The sequence below is a fragment of the Oryctolagus cuniculus genome, chromosome 3, assembly GCF_964237555.1.
Source record: "Oryctolagus cuniculus chromosome 3, mOryCun1.1, whole genome shotgun sequence".
Lineage (NCBI taxonomy): Eukaryota > Metazoa > Chordata > Mammalia > Lagomorpha > Leporidae > Oryctolagus > Oryctolagus cuniculus.
The window spans coordinates 3,834,082-3,855,415 of NC_091434.1; the positions used below are offsets into that span (position 1 = coordinate 3,834,082).

Below are 21,334 nucleotides of genomic sequence, written 5' to 3' on the forward strand. Positions count from 1 at the left end.
CCGGCCTGCCCTGCTCAGTTGGCAAAGCGGCCTTGGGTGTCAGTCACAAACCTCTCCTGCCCCCCTGCTTCCACACTGCGATGTCTTTGATTTTTTTCCCCCTCTCCTCGATTTTAATAAGCAAACTGGACCACCACAGCGGTATTTAGATAGGCTGCTTTTAAAAGCCGGGGGCCGCGTTAATGGCAGCGTGGGCTGCTGGGAACATCCCCGTGAACAATGATCTGTGACCCTCTCAGCTCAGCGAGTTGCAGTTTATAAATTAGCAGAGGTGCATATTCATGAACTGTTTTTATTCAGACCGATTTGGACACATCTCATCTAAAGACAGAATACAGAAACCTGTGGGGCTCGGGCAGCGCGGCCCCGTGGGGACCGACGCCCACCACGTCCACCTTGGTAAAAGGACAGAAAATATCTCTTACTTTTTGGGGAAAAAAATAGCCTTTTCTATATTTACTGAGTTTACTAGATGCGCCGGAGCCGCTGTTCGCAGCTGCATTCGGGACTTCCTTGTGGGTTTCCGAGTTGCTTGCTTATTTATTTATTTATTTATCTTTTTTTTTTCTTTCCATTTTTGCTTGTGCACCAAGGAGACTGTAGTCAAATACACTCAGCGACTGATTTCCTCTCTTTGGACTGAAAAATTAAACAGATACTAAATTATGACAGTGGATTTAGAAAGGAGGGCTCCAAGGGCTGGGAAGCACATGTCTGGGATAATATGATGCTTCTAAGAGTATTGCAATCACATCGAGGCACTCACCGGAGCGTGCCGCGCCGCTACCGCCTCGGCTAATATGCTTTCTTCTCCGCGATGACTAATCATGTTCTATTACACAGCGGCAATGCTGGAAGAACTCAACTCTACGAGTGTAATGAAGCCAGTATTCTCCCTGGACAGATTAGCTACAACTGATTTGACACATACCATCATAGGGGCTTCAGACCTGACAAACTCTGTGCTTGCTACTGATTTATGCCGTCAAGCTGCTCGGAGAAGAGATGAGATCCAACCAAGTGTTGGCGCGGTCGAGGTGAAAGGTACGGATGTGCTTAACTGCCATTGAAGGGGGAGCTGCCCCTTCTCGCTCCTCGCCTGCCCGCCCCTGCGTCCCCCGTCCCTGGCGCCGGACGCCCGGCGGTGGCTCCGGCCTGCTCGCGGGAGTCGACCACGAAGGGAGCGGCTCCTGCAGCCTCCTGTCCCCTCTGGGCCCCTGCAGGGGTCCGGGCTGCAGACTGCGGGAGCGGGGAGGAGGGCGGGGCCGGGCGGGACTCAGGCCGCCGCTCAGATGACGGCGGGCGCCCTCCCGCCACTGTTGCTGCGGTGGTTGCTCTTCCTGGACAGGTTGGGCGTGGCCATGAGCACGAAGCGCTCGTCCGGGCAGCCGTACTGCAGCAGGACGTCCACGCACTCCTGGCTGGGGGCCTGCCGGGCGTAGGCCAGCGCCGTGTTCCCGTGCGCGTCTCGGGCCATCACGTCCACGCCGTACTGCGGGGCAACACGGCCACGTTAGCCAAGCAACTGGGGAGCTGACCGGAGGAGGGGCGGGCCTGGGGCGGCCGCTGGCCGGGACCCCTGGGCGGGGAGCAGGGCTGCGTCCAGCCTCGCCCTGTAGGCAAGGAGGAGCAGGTGGCGGGCGGGTGGCTTCCCCGCCATTCAAGGCAAAATCGCTCCTGTGGCACCAGTTCTCCTTGTGGCAGAGACCCGGGCAACACGGGAGAGCCGCAGAGGGAGCCTGCGCCTAATGAGACCCCGCTACCCCACTCCTCAGCAACAGGGCTGTCTTCTTTTAAGGATTTATTTTCTTTATTTGAAAGGCAGAGTCACGGAGAGGGAGAGACACGGATAGACGATCTTCCACCTGCTCTTCACTCCCCAAATGGCCATGACAGTCAGGGCTGGGCCAGGCTGAAGCCAGCAGCTTCTTCCAGGTCTCCCACGTGGGTGCAGGGGCCCAAGGACCTGGGCCACCCTCCGCTGCTTTCCCAGGTGCATTAGCAGGGAGCTGGGTGGGAAGTGGAGCAGCCCGGACTTGAACCTGCACCCATATGTGGGATGCGGGCATTGCAGGCGTGGTTTACCCCGCTGCGCCCCAGTGCCGGCCCCGGAGACGGGTTTGGTCCACAAACGTGTAACAGATAAAGTGTGCATCTCGTGCCTGCCAACACTGCACTGGTGATCTTATACAAGAAGATCCCTCAAAGCGGGACACCCAGTCGCCACAGAGCGGGCCGCCCGCGGACACGATTCAGCTCCTGGCCTGGGCTGCTGCGCACTCTGCTCCGAGGCTGCCCAGGGGTACCCAGGGTCTCTGGCTGCTGGCGAGGTGACGAGAGGCAGTGTTTGTGGGGGTGGGGGGAGGTGCGTCTGGGGGGTGGGGTCAGGTGCGTCTGTGGGGGTGGGGGGAGGTGCATCTGGGGGGTGGGGTCAGGTGGGTTTGTGGGGGTGGGGGAGGTGCGTCTGTGGGGGTGGGGTCAGGTGTGTTTGTGGGGGTGGGGGGAGGTGCGTCTGTGGGGGTGGGGTCAGGTGGGTTTGTGGGGGTGGGGGGAGGTGCGTCTGGGGGGTGGGGTCAGGTGTGTTTGTGGGGGTGGGGGGAGGTGTGTCTGTGGGGGTGGGGTGAGGTGTGTCTGTGGGGGCGGGGTGAGGTGCGTCTGTGGGGGTGGGGGGAGGTGTGTCTGTGGGGGTGGGGTCAGGTGTGTCTGGGGGTGGGGTCAGGTGTGTCTGTGGGGGTGGGGTAAGGTGTTTTTGTGGGGGTGGGGTCAGGTGTGTGTGGGGGTGGGGCCAGGTGATTTGTGGGGGTGGGGTCAGGCATGTCTGTGGGGGTGGGGGGAGGTGCGTCTGTGTGGTGGAGTGAGCTGTGTTTGTGGAGGGGGGTCAGGTGTGTTTGTGGGGAGTGAGCTGTGTTTGTGGGGTGGGGTCAGGTGCGTCTGTGGGGGTGGAGTCAGGTATGTCTGTGGGGGTGAGGTGAGGTGCATCTGTGGGGGTGGGGTCAGGTGTGTCTGTGGGGGTGGGGTCAGGTGGGTCTGTGGGGGTGGGGTCAGGTGGGTCTGTGGGGGGTGGGGTCAGGTGCGTCTGTGGGGGTGGGGCCAGGTGTGTATGTGGGGGTGGGGTGGGGTGTTTTTGTGGGGGTGGGGTGAGGTGCATCTGTGGGGGTGGGGTCAGGTGGGTTTGTGGGGGTGGGGTCAGGTATGTCTGTGGGTGTGGGGTGGGGTGTTTTTGTGGGGGTGGGGGGAGGTGCGTCTGTGGGGGTGGGGTCAGGTGGGTCTGTGGGGGTGGGGTCAGGTGGGTTTGTGGAGGTGGGGTCAGGTGTTTGTGGGAGTGGGGGGAGGTGTGTCTGTGGGGGTGTGTGTGGGGGCGGGGTCAGGTGGGTTTGTGGGGAGTGAGCTGTGTCTGTGGGGTGGGGTCAGGTGCATCTGTGGGGTGGGGTCAGGTGTGTCTGTGGGGGAGGGTCCCAGGCCAGGGTGACGGGTGTCTGGAGGGAAGGCCAGGAGAGGCAGTGAGAAGGTGCCCCTGCAAGCCCAGGACAGGGGCCTCAGGAGAACCCAGTGCTGCTGGCACCTGGCACGGGCGTTCCCAGCCACCAGGACTCGGGACGGAACCTTCCTGACCCTCTGCCGAGGAAGCCCTGGTCCCTGGTGTTTGGGCACGGCAGCCGCAGCAAAGCAGGCACAAGTGTTACGGGTTTGGCAGTAAATCAGCTGTCTAGGGCCAGCATCGTGGCACAGCGGGTGAAGCCGCCGCCCGTCACGCTGGGTCCCGCGTGGCCACTTCTGATCCAACCCCCTGCTAAAGCGCCTGGGAAGGCAGCAGAAGACGGCCCGGAGAACTTGGACCCGACACCCAGGTGGGAGACCCAGATGCAGTTCCAGGCTCCTGGCTTTGACCTGGCCCAGGCTTGGCTGTCGCAGCCATTTTGGAAAGTGAACCAGCAGATGGAAGATTCTCTCGCTCGCTCTCTCTCCCTTTCTAACTCTGCCTGTCAAATAAATAAAATAAACCTTAAAAAATAATAAAAAGACTCCCGTGTCTCCCTAGTGAGGGACAGCTGGGCTGGGTACCTGGCGCCAGTCTTCATCGGGGCGCCCACTCCGGGCACGGTGCCCGCTGGTGCTGAGCACACACCTCCCCCTCCACCCACTCCAGCTTCCCGACAGGTGCTCCTGTGTGGACGGTCCCTGTCTGGGTGGGAATTCGCCCTGGGTGGGTGGGGGTCCCTCGGACAAACTCCACCAACACCACATCTCCAGGTTTGGGGGCTGGTTCTGTTGTGACGAGTGAGTGAAGACACCAAAGGTTTGGCGATGGGGAAGCTGCACCCATTTGGCTGGTTCCCGGATGAAGAAGTCAGCCACGCTGACCGTACCCGGCGACAAGGTGGACTTTCACCAAGTTGCGACCGCCGTACAGCGTGGGCACTGTTCCTGTGTCAGGACAGGCCAGCCTGGTGGCTTCACTTCTCCCTTCAGCAGCCCGGGGCTCGGGGCCCTGGTTCTCAGCCCTCACACAGGTGAGCCCACGAGGCAGCGGCCTCCGAGCCCCACTCCCTGTTAGGAGCCACCCCCCACCCTCGGTGGCCCTGCCGGGCGCGGGCCGGACCTACCCAGATCAGGAGCTGCGCCAGGACCACGCTCCCCTTGCGGCAGGCCAGGTGCAGCGCCGTGCGGCCGTCTCCCTCCCCGCAGGTCTCGTTCACCTCGTCCCGGGAGCCGTGCGCCAGCAGCAGGATGACCGTCCGCAGGTCCTCGTCGGCGGTGGCCCGCAGCAGATGCTGGCCCAGGGACAGCTCGGAGCAGGGCAGCGGGGCCAGGAACAGCTTCTGCTCATACTTGGCCCGGATCCACCGTTCCTTTTCCTCCCTGCAAGAGCCACCAGACAGGTGCGGTCACAGTCGGGCACGGGGGCGGGGCATCGGCCGGTGCAGCTGGGAGCCACAGAGGGGAAGGGCAGGCAGTGGTGTGCTGCCCCCACCTGGGGGGGGGTACCTGCTGTTAACTCAGATCGCGCCTGTGGGGTTGAGGGACGTGCAACTCCCCAGGGTCTCCCAACGCCTCCAGCTGAGAACACTGCCCTGCAGGGCGGGTCTCCGGCTCCGGCGGGAGCTGTACGAGGGGGCTTGAGGTGGGCTCCGCAGCAGTGTCCTCGGGGCCTGGGGCAGGCTCAGGTGCAGGTGGACGATGTCACCAGCTCCTTACATGGCAGAGGCCAAAGGCCAGCCAGGGGCTCAGAGGACAGGGTGCCGCCGGGGAGGGGCCGGAGGTGGACAATGGCGGCTCCGGTCCCCTCCCCCCGCCACGTTCCGCCACCTCCCCTCTGGTGCCGTGTTGTCGCCCCTCCCCCTCCCCCACTCTGAGGGCTCCAGAGGGATCCTGCGGTCTCAGGTGTCTGACACACCTGTAAGGATGCCGAGAGAAGAGAGGAGGGGACAGGAAGCGGGAGAAGCTCCAGGGACAGGGACAAAGCAAGCGACCCCAGCGGTGCGTCCGTCACGCCACAAGGCCAGGACCCGGCAGGCTGATCCCGAGATCCGAGGCAACTTGGGGCAGACCTGGGTTTTGTTTTCTCAGAAATGACGGACGAGAGCTCCAAGGCCCGGAAACCCTCCAGACCGCGCAGCGCCGCCCGAGAGGACAAAAAGGGGACACAGACAATCAAACAGGAGATTCTGACGCCGCCACGTGCGAGCCGACAGGTGGCTCTCGGAACGGCACGCGTGCAGCCGGGCGGTGCACTTTGGATGAGGATGAGGAGGGTCTCGGGTTGGCCACGTCGCGCGTGGATTCACGGTCGCCCTCTCCTGAGCCCAGGGTCCCCACCAGGCCAGTAACCGGGCACAAAGTTCCAGCCACACAGGGCGGCTGCTCGGGGCTCGGGGCTCGGGGCTCCTGCCGCAGCCTGCAAAGAAAACTCATTACCCATGACAGCCTGCTTCCCAGGACAGGAGAAAGGCTTTGTTGACACCCTGGCCCGTGTTTACACTGCGCACGGTGATCTAGTGTCGGGTTAGCCCTAATCTGTTCTTAAATACTTAGGCAAACAGATGCTTCCAGGGGTAAATCTGGATTAGTTTTGCTTCACTTCCTGGTACATGCGGGCGACCCCAGCGTGACCCCTGATTCCTTTCATCAGGAGGTTTCCAGGACAAACACTTGTGGCGGCCGAGAGCCCGCGGGCACCCCCAGATGGCGCGAGGCGCCCTCACGCACGTCCCCGCTGGGGCAGAAGCGCCGACAGCGCCCGGGGAAACAGGGTTTGAGGACAAAGACCGGCGATCCCTAGTGGTGTCGATGTTCTCTTAGAACCATATTCAATATACAGTTTGGCATCTGTGGGTGCGTTCCAGGAATCGCGCAAGACAAGGAAGCGAAATGTGAACTGAGTGCGAGGGGCCCGTGGCCAAGCGGCTCCATTTGCTCCGTCTCCTGCTTTGTAAGGCATCAAACATCACAGCTTCTGATGTTACCAGTCACTGCAATCACCCAGGGATACGCCAAGGGACTCAGCACAGGGACTCTGGGCTTCAGTGCTATGCCGCAGTTTTCTTTTTCTTTATTTATTTGAAAGAGTTACACACAGAAGGGAAGAGAGAGAGAGAGTGAGCGAGCGAGTTTCCATCAGCTGGTTCACCTCCTAAATAGCCACAGTGGCCAGGGTGGAGGCGGCTGAAGCCAGGAGCCTGGAGCTTCTTCCCGGTCTCCCACCTGGGTGCAGGGGCCCAAGCACTTGGGCCATTGAACGAGCATCGAACGCTCGGCTAGCAGGGGCTGGAGGCCGAGGCCTGCAGAGACCACGTCTCTCACAGTCCGGTGTGAGCAGCAAGGGCTCACCAGCGAGGGCGGCGTGTGCGGCAGGGGCAGCTGGGATGGGGTGCCAGGGCTTCTTCATGGGACTCAGTGTGCCCAGGGTGGTGAGGTGGGGCCCTGGGACCAGGCACCCGAGGGTGCAGGGGTCCTGAGGCGCTGGTCTGCTCTGAATTACCAAGCACCTGTCGGGTTGCTGGGCCCTGGCCGGTCGGCTGCTGCCCACAGCCTTGAGCCGGCTGCAGGCATGGCCCGAACTGTGCACCCTCCCTAACCCCAGCTCTGTGTATCCAAGTCCCAACCTCTGACGTCACACTCTGGCTGGACACGGGATCGTCAGGAGGTGACACGGGGTAAACCAGGTCATGAGGGTCCACAGGGCAGGTGCACCCGGGAAGGCTGCGTGAGCGGAGAGAGGCCTCCCCGGGAACCAGCCCTGCCAGCAGCCCCGCACGAATGGCAAGGAGCACTCTCCTCCGTGCCGAACGTCCTCCATCCTACACCACACGAGGGACGGGGTCCTGACGGCGGCTTCCTTCCCACAAGGACGCGTCTGTCTAAACCACCGCCCTGTGGAGCCAGGCGGCCAAGGTGCAAGCGGGCCAACAGTCACCGCCACGTCCCGGCTTCCCTTCTGGGGTCCCTGGCCTGTCTCGGCCGAGCCTTTCGCCCTCCCCCAGGAAGGCCAGTTCAAGAGCAGCCGAGCGGCCGTAGATCACCTCGCCTCGCTCCGATCCCCCGGAGGGCCACCGCTCGCGGCCTCTGTTAGCTAATGAGCTAAGAAATGAGTTATTGGTGCGGCCAGCCGTCGGCAGGGGGGAGGGGCTGCTGCTCATTTGGTCCTTGTGCTGAGATACCTTTAAATAGATCAAGTGCACAAGTGAGGGAGGACGAGAGCAGCAACCAGGCGGAGGAGGCACTGACCGGTCCCCCAAAGTGACCAGGGAAGGCGCCTCCGGAGGCGCGTGGTAAACATTTTCTTGCTTAAAACAAAACCTCTTTTGTAGGTGGCCTTCTGCCTCCCTGGGGACCAGCTTGTGTGTGGGCCCCCCGGCCCAGCGACCCGGCCAGTGAGGGAATGACTGACTACAAGACGAGGGGTCAGGGGGCTGGCGCTGTGGCACAGTAGGTTAGGCCTCTGTCTGCAATGCTGGCATCCCATAAGGGTGCGGGTTAGAGTCCCGGCTGCTCCACTTCCCATCCAGCTCCCTGCTATAGTGCACCTGGGAAAGCAGCAGAGGGCGGATGAAGTTCCTGGGTCCCTGTGCCCACATGGGAGACCCGGATGGAACTCTAGGCTCCTGGCTTTGGCCTGGCCCAGCCCCGGCTGTTGAGGCCATTTGGGGAGTGAACCAGCAGATGGAAGATCTTTCTCTGTATCTCCCTCTTTATGTAACTCTTTCAAATAAAATAAAATTTATCACTAACAAAAACCAACACTTGGGATTGGGGGCAGGTGGGCCAGGCCCCCTCTGTCTTTTGGGGTCCACCAGGCCCGGGGACACTTGGCTGCACCTGATGTTGAGGGGTGCTGGCATGGCTACGGCTCCAGGTTCCCACCCCAAAGACGAGGCCCTGGGACAGGTCCCACCCGAAGCCCGCAGACTCGGTGCCCGCAGATGGAATCGGCAGATGACCCAGTGACCCAGCGCGAGCTGTAAATATGGGAGCCCCTCCTGCGGCGACACTGAGGGGCTGCTCCCAACCGTGCCAGGCTCTTCAAGGGATGCTGGCTTGCTATCAACGTGCTTTATCGGGTGAGCTGTCTATCAGACGAGGACCCACGTGCACACACGGCGGCATGGTTGTGGCTGTCATTCACAAAATCCTGGCGAAATGCAAAGACTTCAGAGAGCTGACTCGCTTCTACTCCACGTCTCCAAAGAGGGGAAGAGGAGGGGGAGCCTGCAGCTGCCAGGGACGGCTTTTCTTTCTCTGAGACTGAGCAGCGGGACCGGGAAGGAAGTCCCGGGAAATTCTGCACCATGGAGGCTGGCCATGCCAGCAAGGCTCCCGGTCTGGCTGCGCCTGGGGATGGGATGCGGCTGCCTGGGAGCCACCCTCTCTTCTCTGGGACTGGACCACGTGGAGGCCCCTTTGGCCTGCACGGGTGTGGGTCAGGGTCTGGGGGAACAGGGGGATACTCTGGCCGGTGCCTACCTGAGCATGGACAGCAATGACCCTGTCCCCACCCTGCCCGGTGTGACCTCCACAACGTCCAGGGCCTGTGACACAGAGATGACCGGGCAGCGAATGGAGCTATGGCAGAGGCAAGAAGAGGCTGGGAGAGGTGGCCCAGGGATGGAACTAAGTGTTTCTGTTTGCAAAAGAAAACCTGTGGGGTCAGAGCTGTGGGCAGGGGGAGCTTTCTTCATCTTTGGGGAGGACCCTGGGGAGACGACCCCTCACGCAGTGCTGGAAGACCCTAGGTGGGGGCACTCACTCCAGAGCTCCGAGAATACACCGGGGCAAGGTTGGCGACGGACAGCACGGGGGATGACCACGCGACGGGGGCCACTGCCAGCAGCAGGTGGCTGCGCAGGGACCTGTGTCCCCAGCAGTCCATGCTGCCCAATCCGAAGCCAGCGTTGCTTGTCCCAGCGGGCAGACACATTGCAGTGGGGATGCTGTCCCTGTTCTCAATACAATCTGCAGTTTTATCATTTCTAATTTTTTTTTAAGAATGAGAGTAATCAGGAAAGTGAAACTTTTTTTTTTTTTAATATATGCAAGGCAGGCAGAGACAGAAAGACCTCTTGCATCCACTGGTTCACTTCTCAAATGCCTGTAACAGCCTGGGATGGCCCAGGCCACTTAATCCGTCTCCCACGAGGGTGGCAGGGACCAAGCACTCGGGCCAGCACTGTGCTTCCCAGCTTGTGAGTTGGAGTCAGGAGCTGAGCTGGCGCCCGAACCTTGGCATTCTGACGGGGCGCAGGCATCCAAGTGGTGGGCCAAACACCAGCCCTGGCTTGCCGTGTTATGACTGTGGTGGTCTGAGGGTGGGTCCCCCCGGGATTCCTCTGTTGAAATGTTAACCCCCTAAGAGGATGGTATTATGAGGGGGGCCGGGAGCCTTTGGGAGGTGACTCCTGAGTCCTCTATGGGATTCCCGGGATCCCCGGGATCGAGTCCTGGCTACTCCGCTTCTGATCCAGCTTCCTGCTAAGGCTCCTGGGAGGCGGCAGGTGATGGCTTCAGCATGTGGGCTCACGCCTCCAGGTGGGATGCCCAGATGGAGTCTGGGCTCCCGGCTCCCGCCTGGTTCAGCCCTGGCTGTTGTGGGCATTTGGGGGGTGAGTCAGCAGATGGGAGAGCTCTCGCTCGCTCGCTCTCTCTCTCTCTCTCTCTGCCCCTGGCACTGCCTTTCAAGTAGACAAAAATAAATGAACATTAAAAAAAAGTAGAAGTGTGACCGTCCCTTCTTTCAGTGTGTGACGGTGCACGGCGAGGCACCGGCTGGGAACCAGAGAGCGCCCCCACCCCCAGACCCAGAATCCACTGGTGCTTGGACCGTGGCCTGGCCCCCTCCAGACCTGTGAGCTATGGATTTCTACTGAATATAAACTACCCAGGCTAGGTGTTCCATGACAGCAGGAGCGCTCAAGTCCGACTGAAACAGCCGGACTCTGCTGTGCAGACCAGGAACGCTGTCTGCGAGTTCACAGCCAGTGCTCAGTGGGCTGACACTCGCGCACGGGAGTCCTGTTCTGATGCACCTGGTGAGGTCGGGCGCCCACTGTGGAGCAGGAGAGGCGCACAGAGGTGAGCAGTCAGCCAGGGGCCAGCTGGGACGGTGAGCGGCCAGCCTGTGGGTCTGCCAGGCTCTTCCCCGGCCCTGCTGCCTCACGCCCGTTCTCACAGCTACACCTGGGTATGTGTGGGACCCCACAGTCCACAGCACGATTCTGCGCACCTCTGCCTTTGGCCATCTCAGAGCCGAGCCGGCGTGACTGGTAAAGGGGGAGGTGCGAGGGATCAGAGACTCTGGAGCTGTGCCACCAGAACACGGAGCCCATGGCAGACCTGGAACACGCCCAGCACTGCAGATCCAGACCACTGAGCACTGCAGGACACAGCCCCCTGCAGGCACAGGACACGCCCACCACTCAGGACACACCCACCTACAGGCACAGGACACGCCCACCCACACAGGACACACCCACCCACACAGGACACACCCACCTACACAGGACACGCCCACCTATAGGCACAGGACATGCCCACCTACAGACACAGGACACAGCCTCCTGCAGGCACAGGACACGCCCACCACACAGGACACGCCCACCTACAGACACAGGACACACCCACCTACAGACACAGGACACACCCACCTACAGAGATAGGACACACCCACCCACAAGGACACGCCCACCTACACAGGACACGCCCACCTACACAGGACACACCCACCCACACAGGACACGCCCACCTACACAGGACACGCCCGCCCACACAGGACACACCCACCCACACAGGACACACCCACCTACACAGGACATGCCCACCTATAGGCACAGGACATGCCCACCTACAGACACAGGACACAGCCTCCTGCAGGCACAGGACACGCCCACCCACACAGGACACACCCACCCACACAGGACATGCCCACCTACAGACACAGGACACAGTTCCTGCAGGCACAGGACACGCCCACCTACACAGGACACACCCACCCACACAGGACACGCCCACCTACACAGGACACACCCACCCACACAGGACATGCCCACCTATAGGCACAGGACATGCCCACCTACAGACACAGGACACAGCCTCCTGCAGGCACAGGACACGCCCACCACACAGGACACACCCACCTACACAGGACACACCCACCTACACAGGACACACCCACCTACAGACAGGACACACCCACCCACACAGGACACACCCACCCACACAGGACACACCCACCTACAGACACAGGACACAGTTCCTGCAGGCACAGGACATGCCCACCTACACAGGACACACCCACCCGCACAGGACACGCCCACCTACACAGGACACACCCACCCACACAGGACATGCCCACCTACACAGGACACACCCACCTACAGACACAGGACATGCCCACACAGGACACGCCCAAATACAGAGGACACACACACACACACACAGGACATGCCCACCTACAGGCACAGGACACACCCACCGACACAGGACATGCCCACCTACACAGGACACACCCACCTACAGACACAGGACATGCCCACCTATAGACACAGGACACACCCACCTACAGACACAGGATACACCCATCTACACAGGACACACCCACCTACAGACACAGGACATACACACCTATATAGGACATGCCCACCTACAGACACAGGACACGCCCACAACATGGATTCTGGAATGAGACAGACATGCAGCAGTCGGAGGGTGTCCCGGCAGCAGGTCCCAGGGGGAGCCTTGGTCACTGTGTGGCGATGACCACTGCTTGGGCACCTCCTCCATCTGTGCAGTCATCTCTAACCCTGGGTGACCTGGAGGGCAGGGAATGGTCGCACCGGGCCTGGACCCCGCCCCAGGGAAGGTCCCCGGCAGTGCGGCTTTCTGTCCCCACAAGTCCGGGAGCTGCAGAGCCGCCTCAGCTTCCTGCCGGGTCTGGCTCGGAGGGCTCAGCACGCTGCCCGCGGCTAAGAAGGTTAATGGGCCGGATTCCCGGAAAAGGAAGTTTTTAACAAATACCCGAGAAGCTTCTGACCGGCTTTCGACACTGTCTGGTGGCGGCCGTGTGTGCGGCCGGTCAGCGGCGACTTCGTCCTCATGGGGCCGGGGGCGCTCCGGGGTGCTGCGAGGGGCTGGTCCCCGGCGGCCCGCCCCTCGCCCTTCCGATCTCCACACAGCGGCTTTCTGGACACTTCTGTGCGACACACGGCGGCGACAGCTTTTCCAGAAAGTCCACTCCCTGTCAAGTCTCATTGCATCAGCACCCTCCTCCCCGGACGCGAACAGGCCACAGGGGGCTTGTTTTTGTGCTGCCACCTGTCACTTCGCTCCTCTGGAAATGTCTTCTTCCCGCTCTGGGGTGGGAGAGGACCCTTCCACACTCGCTTCGCGGGAGGCTCCGCAGCCGCGCCCGCGGGGTTCCGGGTGGGTGGGTGGGTGGGTGGGTAGGACAGCCTCGGGGTGGGGAGGAGAAAGGAGACAGGGCAGGGGAGGAAGGCCAGAGGAAGCCGGGAGAAGAAAGGGCTAGCAGTAAGGAATTTCCAAAGTGCTTCCTGCCTCCAGCAAAACAGGAGCGGGGAGGGGAGGCACGGAAGACGGGGCTGGAACAATGTGCAGGGCAGGCAGAGGGGCTTCCTCTCTCGGCAGGGGCAGGCCCCGGCCGCTGCGGGCCGCTGCGAGCCGCGGGCCCTCCTGCACGCATGCCTTCTCCCCGGGCCGCGTTGCTAGGGGTCGGGACACGGGACAGAGGCCCGACAAAGAGCGATGGATATTTATTCCTTAATTACTGAAAGCTTTTAAGAAACTGGCCACTGTAAATCCGCATGCAGAGAGCAGGAGGCAGCAGACAAGGATTTATGCTCGCGGGGCAAAGACAAAATAAATATCCCGCTCGACCGCGGATCAATATTATGAGTGTTTTTGCCAACCTGCAGGGTGTTTTATGAGCACGGGGGAGCAGAACAGGAGCCGTATTAATTAAGTAAAGCCAGCCGTATTGGGCTTATTACTGCTCCGAGTTACACGTGCCGTGCGCAGGTGAGGCCAGCGGGCAGCGTGCGGGCAGGTGCTGCCCGGGGAGAGCGAGGGTGGTGTGCCCAGGTGCTCCTGGCCCAGGGAGGGACTCGCACACCACCTGCTGTGCCCCCACAAGTGGCCCAGCGGCGATGTCCCAGAAGATCCACGTAGGAAGAGGGCCACTCTCCCTCTTAGCTTAGTCTGAGGTTGTGGCTGAGCTGGGGCCCTTGGAGACCTGCCCCCAAACTGCCTGCTGAGACTGAGTGGGCTGAGTAGGAAACTCCCTGACGACCCCCAGGAACAAGGCAGACGCAGCCTGGTCCCTGTGGGGGCTCCCTTGGTGTCACCGAGGCCAGCATAAAGGAGACGTGGGGTGGGGTCGGCGGCCCACGCTGGCCTGGAGTGAGGCAGCCGCCTCTCCTGGCTTGCAGCCCACCTGTATGGGGTCCAGCACACTCACGGCCAGGGCAGAGACAGCTGGCGTCCTCCATCCTGGGCCCAGGCCGTAAGCCCTGCTGACCCCTCCAGCCACCAGCACTGGGAACTGTCGCCCAGCCTGGGCGCTCCAGGGGCCCCGCCCACTGGCCCTCCCAGGGGCCCCCAGGCACTCTCTCCCATTCCATTCACGGGAAGTTCACCCCAGAAGGGGAGAATTCGCCTGGAATCACAGCACAACAGTCCCCAGAGCCTGTCCCTGCCAAACCTCTTGGGTGCACATCTGGGAAGCCACCAGGAGCTGGGGCCTTCGGGAGCTGATTAAAGTCTTCCTCCCTCCTCCTCCCCGATCCATCTGTCTTCCGCCCGTACCTGGCCATGATGGTAAAACTGAAGCTGTCCTTCATTTAAAAGCATGTGAGTGGGACGCCGCGTCTCACCACTCGGACCCACTGGCCACTCTGCACACCCCCAGCGGCTTTCCCATGGCCTGTGGCAGACACACTGCTGCTGGCCCACGGGCTGGGACAGTCACCCTGAGTCTGCTTCCTTGGGGACGGCCACGTTGCCCCTGACCTGGACGGAGGGAAGGAACTCAGCCGCCTCTTCGCAGCCACTCCCAGGGAGCCAGTCTCTCCGACACTAAGCCACCGGGCTGGGGTTTACTGAACTCCAGTGGGATCAACGGGGGGAGGGGTGATGCCACACCCCTGTCCCTGTCCCAGCCGCCCTGGTCTCCGCGACCTCAGTGCCACTTTCTTTTTAAACTGAGTTTTCCTCTTGCAAACTAAAATATATATATTCGAAGGGGAGAGTAAGAGAGGAAGGGAGGGGGCGGGGGAGGAGGGAGAGGGGGACAGAGAGGGAGAGATATTGGGAGAGTGCTCCCACCTGCTGGTTTGCTCCTCAAACATTCAGGACAGCTGGGCCTGGACGGAGGGCAAAGCAGAGAGCTGGGAGCTCCATCCAGATCTGCCACACGGACGGCAGGGACCCAGCTACTTAAGCCACTGCCTGCTGCCTCCCAGGTTGTGCAGCAGCTGCAGGCTGGAGACAGGTAGAGTCCAGGCTCCCCAGTGTGGGACATGGGCATCCTAACGGCTCAGCAAATTCCCAGCCCAGACCTCCCAGCCAACTGGCTTCAGAAACGGCCTGTTTCCAGGACGCAGAGGAAGAATAGGTGTGGGGTGGCTCCATGAGGGTGAACAGCTCAGACACTGGCCTCTGTGTGTGTGTGCACAGTCTCACAGCTGGGTGACACTAGGGGTGTGTGTGCAGTCACACAGCTGGGTGACACTAGGTGCGTGTGTGTGCACAGTCACACAGCTGGGTGACTCTAGGTGCGTGTGTGTGCACAGTCACACAGATGGGTGACACTAGGTGCGTGTGTGTGCAGTCACCCAGCTGGGTGACTCTAGGTGTGTGTGCACAGTCACACAGATGGGTGACACTAGGGGTGTGTGTGTGTGTGTGCGCACACACAGCTGGGTGACACTAGGGGGGTGTGTGTGTGTGCACAGCCACACAGCTAGGTGACACCTGCCACATTCAGATATGTTTCCCCCCATTAGAAACACATGCAGTTTCAAAAACATAAATTCCAACAGGCCTGTGCCAAAAGAGAGCGCGGGCCAGTGAGGTGAGGCAGTCCTACAAGCGCTAATGTGGCATGAAACGTGGCATGAAATGTGGCCGCACCTCGGCGACCTCCCCGCCGCCCTGGTGGCGGAGCCCCCATCACCGCGAATCAAGTTCACCATAACAGTGGCTGGTGGGATCGGCTGTGGAACACATCGCATCATAAACAGAGGAGGGAAGAGAAATGGCCCTTCTCCTCCCGCGGGACCCTGTAAAACGGATGCAAGCTCTCGCTGTTCACGTACCAGTGCCCTGTAAACACCAGGGAGAGGACCGTCCATGGCCTCGGTCTACGCAGACGAGCCAGGAACAGCCCCGCACAACCTGCCAGCTACGTGGTGGTTCAGTGAGGGGAGGGGGCGCAGGGGCAAAGCCGCAACCCATCTGGAAACCTGCCAAGCGGCGTCCCGAACGGCGGTCCCCGGATGTCTTAAGACAGAAGACATCCGACTGTGGATTCTGAACAACGTGTTGTCTTCAGTGTAGTTTTTCTTTTGATCTGGGAGTCGGAGGGGATTAGAAAGGTCCCAGAGGTCAAACAAATAACCCCAAGAGATTTGCGGGGGGCGAAGTCTCGGGAGAGCATTTGGTGCAGCGGGGAAGCCAGCGGCCGGGACGCCCACATCTCACACTGCAGCGCCTGGGTTCCGGTCTCTCCTCGGCTTCCGATTCTAACCTCCAGGAATCAGCAGGTGATGGCTCAAGCGGCTGGGTCCCTGCCACCCAAGTGGGAGACCCGCTCCTGGCTTCAGCCTGGCGCAGCCGGGCTGTTGTGGGCATTTCGGGAGTGAACCAACGGATGGAAGACCCCCAGGCCCCCAGTCCCGAGCCTCTCAAATAATTATTTTAAAAGAGGAATGGCATTGTGGGGGGTAGGCAGATTGTAACGATTTTTGAAATGTCACAGACATGTGCTGACAAACGCTCCTGGGGCTCCGTGGACCCGGCTGCTGACCTCGGCAGCAGGGAGAGCCCAGTAGGGCCGAGCGGCTTCCATCACGGCCAGGGGCAGGCTGACTGAAGAGCGCGTGCCCCCAGCACACGATGAACAGCTGGTCTTGCCCAGCTCCTCTGTTTCCTTTATAGATTTATTTATTATTTATTTGAAAGGCAGAGTTAGAGAGGGAGGGAGAGAGAGAATCTTTCATTCGCTGGTTCACTCCCTAAATGGCCATAGCCGGCCCAATCTGAAGCCACGAGCCAGGAGCTTCTTTCAGGTCTCCCACGAGGGTACAAGGGCTCGAGCACTTGGGCCATCCTCCACTGCTTTCCCAGGCCCAGTAGCAGGGAGCTGGATTGGAAATGGAGCAGCTGGGACTTGAACCGGCACCCATATGGGGTGTCGGCACCGCAGGTGGTGGCTTTACCTGCTACGCCACAGCGCTGGCCCCCTGAGCTCATCTTAGATGCTAGGAACACTATACACAAACGCACACATCCGCTAGGTGTTTTGTCCCAGCTGGGCTGAGTCGTGGAGAACGAATCAGCATGGCTACAGAGCCTCACTCTCTACTGTGAGGGCAGCAAGGCTGTTTGCGAAGCCAGAGCAAAATTCTTTCCCTGACGTCAGCCCCTAAGCCATGGCTCAGGAGGCAGCAGACGTCGGCCACACGTCTGATCTCCCACAGCTGCCGGATGCCACGGGCCTCACCAGAACCCCGTCCGCTGAGCTTTCCGGGGAGGGGGACGGGACCCCAGGCTCTACTGCCCGAGGCTGGCTGTGCGCACGGCCTCTGCGGCTACACGGGGCCCTGCGCTCGGGAACGCCCACGCTTGCCTTAGGCTCTGCGGCTGCCATCTTGAAATGCCTGCTGATCACTGAACAAGGACCCCATAAACTCTGTGGCCGGCCCTGGAGAGCCCAGTGGCTCTCAGGCATCAGCTGCCGGCAAAGCAACTGCCAGTCCCCCGAGAAACAGCGACACAAGTCGTAGTGAGGTCTGCGTAAAGTTGCATTGGCGAGTTTCCGGGCAGTTCGTCAGAAGGTTAGGTCCTCCCTCCCTCTGTCTGTTAGAACGTCCTTGGATGAAGTGACGGTGCCGGTAAGTGATGCATTCCATATCCTTAATGTGGCAAAACTAATAGCCAGCCACCATAAGTCTGTCTTCCAAAAATATCTTCAAACTTGGCTTGGCTAGGAAGCCCCACCACCTGACCCCATTCCTGCAGAGGGGGCCCACGCCAAACTGGCCAACTGCCGGCTGCTGGGGCGCGTGTGGTGGTGGGGTCTTTGTTGCTAAGCCCGTGAGCTTTCCTCTCTGCCCTTAAACACCAGGGCCATTCACGTCCCAGCTGCTCCACTTCCGATCCAGCTCCCTGCTAATGGCCTGGGAAACCAGCAGAGGATGGCTTGGTCCCCTGCCACCCACGTGGGAGACCTGGATGAAGCTCTTGGCTCCTGGGTTCAGCCTGCCTCAGTGCCTGCCGTTGTGGCCATCTGGAGAGTGAACCAGTGGGTGGAAGAGTGATCTATCAATCTCTCTCTCTCTAACCCTTTTAAAATAAACAAATAAATCTTCAAAAAAAGTTGCCTAAAAAAAGTATTTCATCCACACGGTCAACACTTGCTAAATTTATTTTATTTTTAAATAAAGATTTATTTATTTATTTGAAAAGCAGAGACAGAGAGAGAGAGAGAGAGAGAGAGTCTTCCATCCACTGGTTCACTCCCCAGGTGACTTCAACAGCTGGAGCTGGGCTGATCCGAAGCCAGGAGCCTGTAGCTTCCTCCAGGTCTCCCACGCGGGTGCAGGGTACCAAGGACCTGGGCATCCTCCACTGCTTTCCCAGGCCACAGCAGAGAGCTGGATCGGAAGTGGAGCAGCCAGGACTCGAACTGGCACCCATATGGGATACCGGCACTGCAGGCGGCAACTTTACACACCATGTCACAGTGCTGGCCCCCAACATTCACTATTCTAAAGGTGTCAAAAACCCAGAATACAGGAAAACAGTGAGGGTCCTTCTTCAGATAATTAAACATGGAATTACCACGTGACCAAGTACGGACCCCGAAATGCAGAAGGCAGGGACTCAACAGGTATGTGTGCACCCACTGGAACTGAGCCCAGTACGGTGCCTCGAGCGCAGACCCCAGACACCATCAGGCTCCAGGCTGCCAGCCTCTGCTCTTCCTTTTGGATAACAAATCCGTCACTGAGCCGAGAGAGGTGCGGCTGACCTCCATACAGGGTGCCGATCACCGGACCCACAGGTCTCCATACAGGGTGCCGATCACCGGACCCACGGGTCTCCATACAGGTGCTGATCACCGGACCCATGGGTCTCCATACAGGGTGCCGATCACCGGACCCACGGGTCTCCATACAGGTGCTGATCACCGGACCCACGGGTCTCCATACAGGTGCTGATCACCGGACCCATGGGTCTCCATACAGGGTGCCGATCACCGGACCCACGGGTCTCCATACAGGGTGCCGATCACCGGACCCACGGGTCTCCATACAGGGTGCCGATCACCGGACCCACGGGTCTCCATACAGGGTGCCGATCACCGGACCCATGGGTCTCCATACAGGGTGCCGATCACCGGACCCACGGGTCTCCATACAGGTGCTGATCACCAGACCCACGGGTCTCCATACAGGGTGCCGATCACCGGACCCACAGGTCTCCATACAGGGTGCCGATCACCGGACCCACGGGTCTCCATACAGGTGCTGATCACCGGACCCACGGGTCTCCATACAGGGTGCCGATCACCGGACCCACGGGTCTCCATACAGGGTGCCGATCACCGGACCCACGGGTCTCCATACAGGGTGCCGATCACCGGACCCACGGGTCTCCATACAGGGTGCCGATCACCGGACCCACGGGTCTCCATACAGGGTGCCGATCACCGGACCCACGGGTCTCCATACAGAGTGCCGATCACCGGACCCACGGGTCTCCATACAGGGTGCCGATCACCGGACCCACGGGGTCTCCATACAGGGTGCCGATCACCGGACCCACGGGTCTCCGAACAGGGTGCCGATCACCGGTCCCACGGGGTCTCCGTACAGGTGCCGATCACCGGACCCACGGGGTCTCCATACAGGGTGCCGATCACCGGACCCACAGGTCTCCATACAGGTGCCGATCACCGGACTCACGGGGTCTCCGTACAGGGTGCCGATCACCGGACCCACGGGGTCATTCCTTTCTCCACTGGGTAACTCCTTGAGGTTCGTGCTTGTCTCCAGGGGGCTCTTTTCCAGGAACCCCAGGCCCTGAGCAAAAAGCAACCACCGTGGACGTAGCCCCAGAATGAGGGCAGCCCACTGGGCCAGCGTAACACCATATCACTGACCAACCAAAGCAAGGCCACCGGCACCACCCCCAGGAAGCCGGACATGAGCTGCGCACGCACCTCTCGGCCCCAGCTTCGGTCTGTAAGGGCCTTCTCCCCCTCGCCTCCCGCAGAGCCTGGGAACCCAGGGAGAGAGCCGCCAGCCTCTTGCTCTGTGCTCTGCAATGAACGCTCCCCTTTCTCCAACACCCTGGCGTCAGCCATCGGCTCTCTGAGCGTGGGGCGGGTGGGCCGGGTCTGGGGGTTGCTCCCTGCCATCACGCTTCCGGCGGCACCATTCTCCACAGGAAAGGCACGGAAGCAACCCAGGTGCCGGGTAAGCGAAAGGAGGCGCGCGCAGACAACGGAATGTCATTCGCCCTCATCGGAGAGGGAGGGAGTTCAGGTCCGCACTTGGGAGAAGCTGGAGGGCGCGTGCTGAGTGATAAGCCGGGTGGAGGAGGACAGTTTCCAACGAGTGCGCTCAGATGAGGCCGCCGTGGCAGTCAGCCCTGGAGACGGGACGCAGAGTGGGAAGTCGGTGTTTAGCAGTTTGGGATGAGAGCTGGATGCTGATGGCTGCGCCTAATCAGGTAAGTGTACCTAATGCCAGCATACTGTGCCTCAGAATGGCCGGGATGGCAGATTTTATGATCTACATATCTATAAACCTTTTTTAAAAAAACTTATTTATTTGAAAGTCAGAGTCACAGAGAGAAGAGACAGAGTGAGATCTTCTATCTGCTTCCCTCACTCCCCAGATAGCTGCCGTGGCCAGTGTGGGGGCACGCTGAAGTCAGGAGCCAGGGGCCAGGTGTCTCCTCCAGGCCTCCCAGCAGGCAGCTGGACCGGAAGTGGAGCAGCCAGGACATGAACTGGTGCCCAAACGGGACACCAGCATTGCAGGTGGTGGCTTTACCCTTTCTACCACAACACTAGCTCCTATAAACAATTTTTTAAAAATCCAGAGTCTGAGTGTCCTCTTGTCCCCTCAAACAGACAGCAAAGGACAAACCCTGTATGATTCCACTCAGACGAGGGAGGCACCTGCAGCCCTCAGGTTCACGGAGACAGGAAGTAGAAGGGCGGGCCCTCCAATGATTCCACTCTAGGGTTCAGCCAGGGAGGAGACGCTGCACGTGGCCACTGTCTTCTGTCCTTTCATCCCACAGTCCTGTCCAGACCACGCCCTCCTTTTGGTCCTGCACTGCAGGGACACTCTGCAGAGCCTGGGCTGTTCCCACAGGTACTGTGCAACGTGCCCCGACTGTCTCACTCCACTCGGGCCTCCCACGTGTGCCCCCAGGGCCTGCCCACTGGGTCATCTGCCCCACTTCACAGCAGGTGCACAAGCTTACAGCAGGGGCCACCAGACCTGATCTCCGTCCAGGTACCTTGTGTTCTTTTTAAAAAGATTTATTTGAAAGGCAGGGTTAGAGAGAGAGAGAAATAGAGAAGAGATCT

General features: G+C 60.4%; 1 protein-coding gene across 17 annotated transcripts in view; it reads right to left on the reverse strand.

Annotated features, from left to right (window-relative positions):
• Positions 1-278: 278 nt before the first annotated feature.
• Positions 279-21,334, reverse strand: part of AGAP1 (ArfGAP with GTPase domain, ankyrin repeat and PH domain 1) — a 527,130-nt gene continuing 506,074 nt past the window's right edge. For all 17 annotated transcript variants that reach the window (XM_070071490.1, XM_070071487.1, XM_070071488.1 and 14 more), the window contains 2 exons: positions 4,605-4,860; positions 279-1,492 (listed from right to left, as the gene is read on the reverse strand). In XM_070071490.1, the coding sequence (XP_069927591.1) occupies positions 1,289-1,492; positions 4,605-4,860 (460 nt within the window). In that variant the 3' untranslated portion in view covers positions 279-1,288. The remainder of the gene's footprint in view (positions 1,493-4,604; positions 4,861-21,334) is intronic.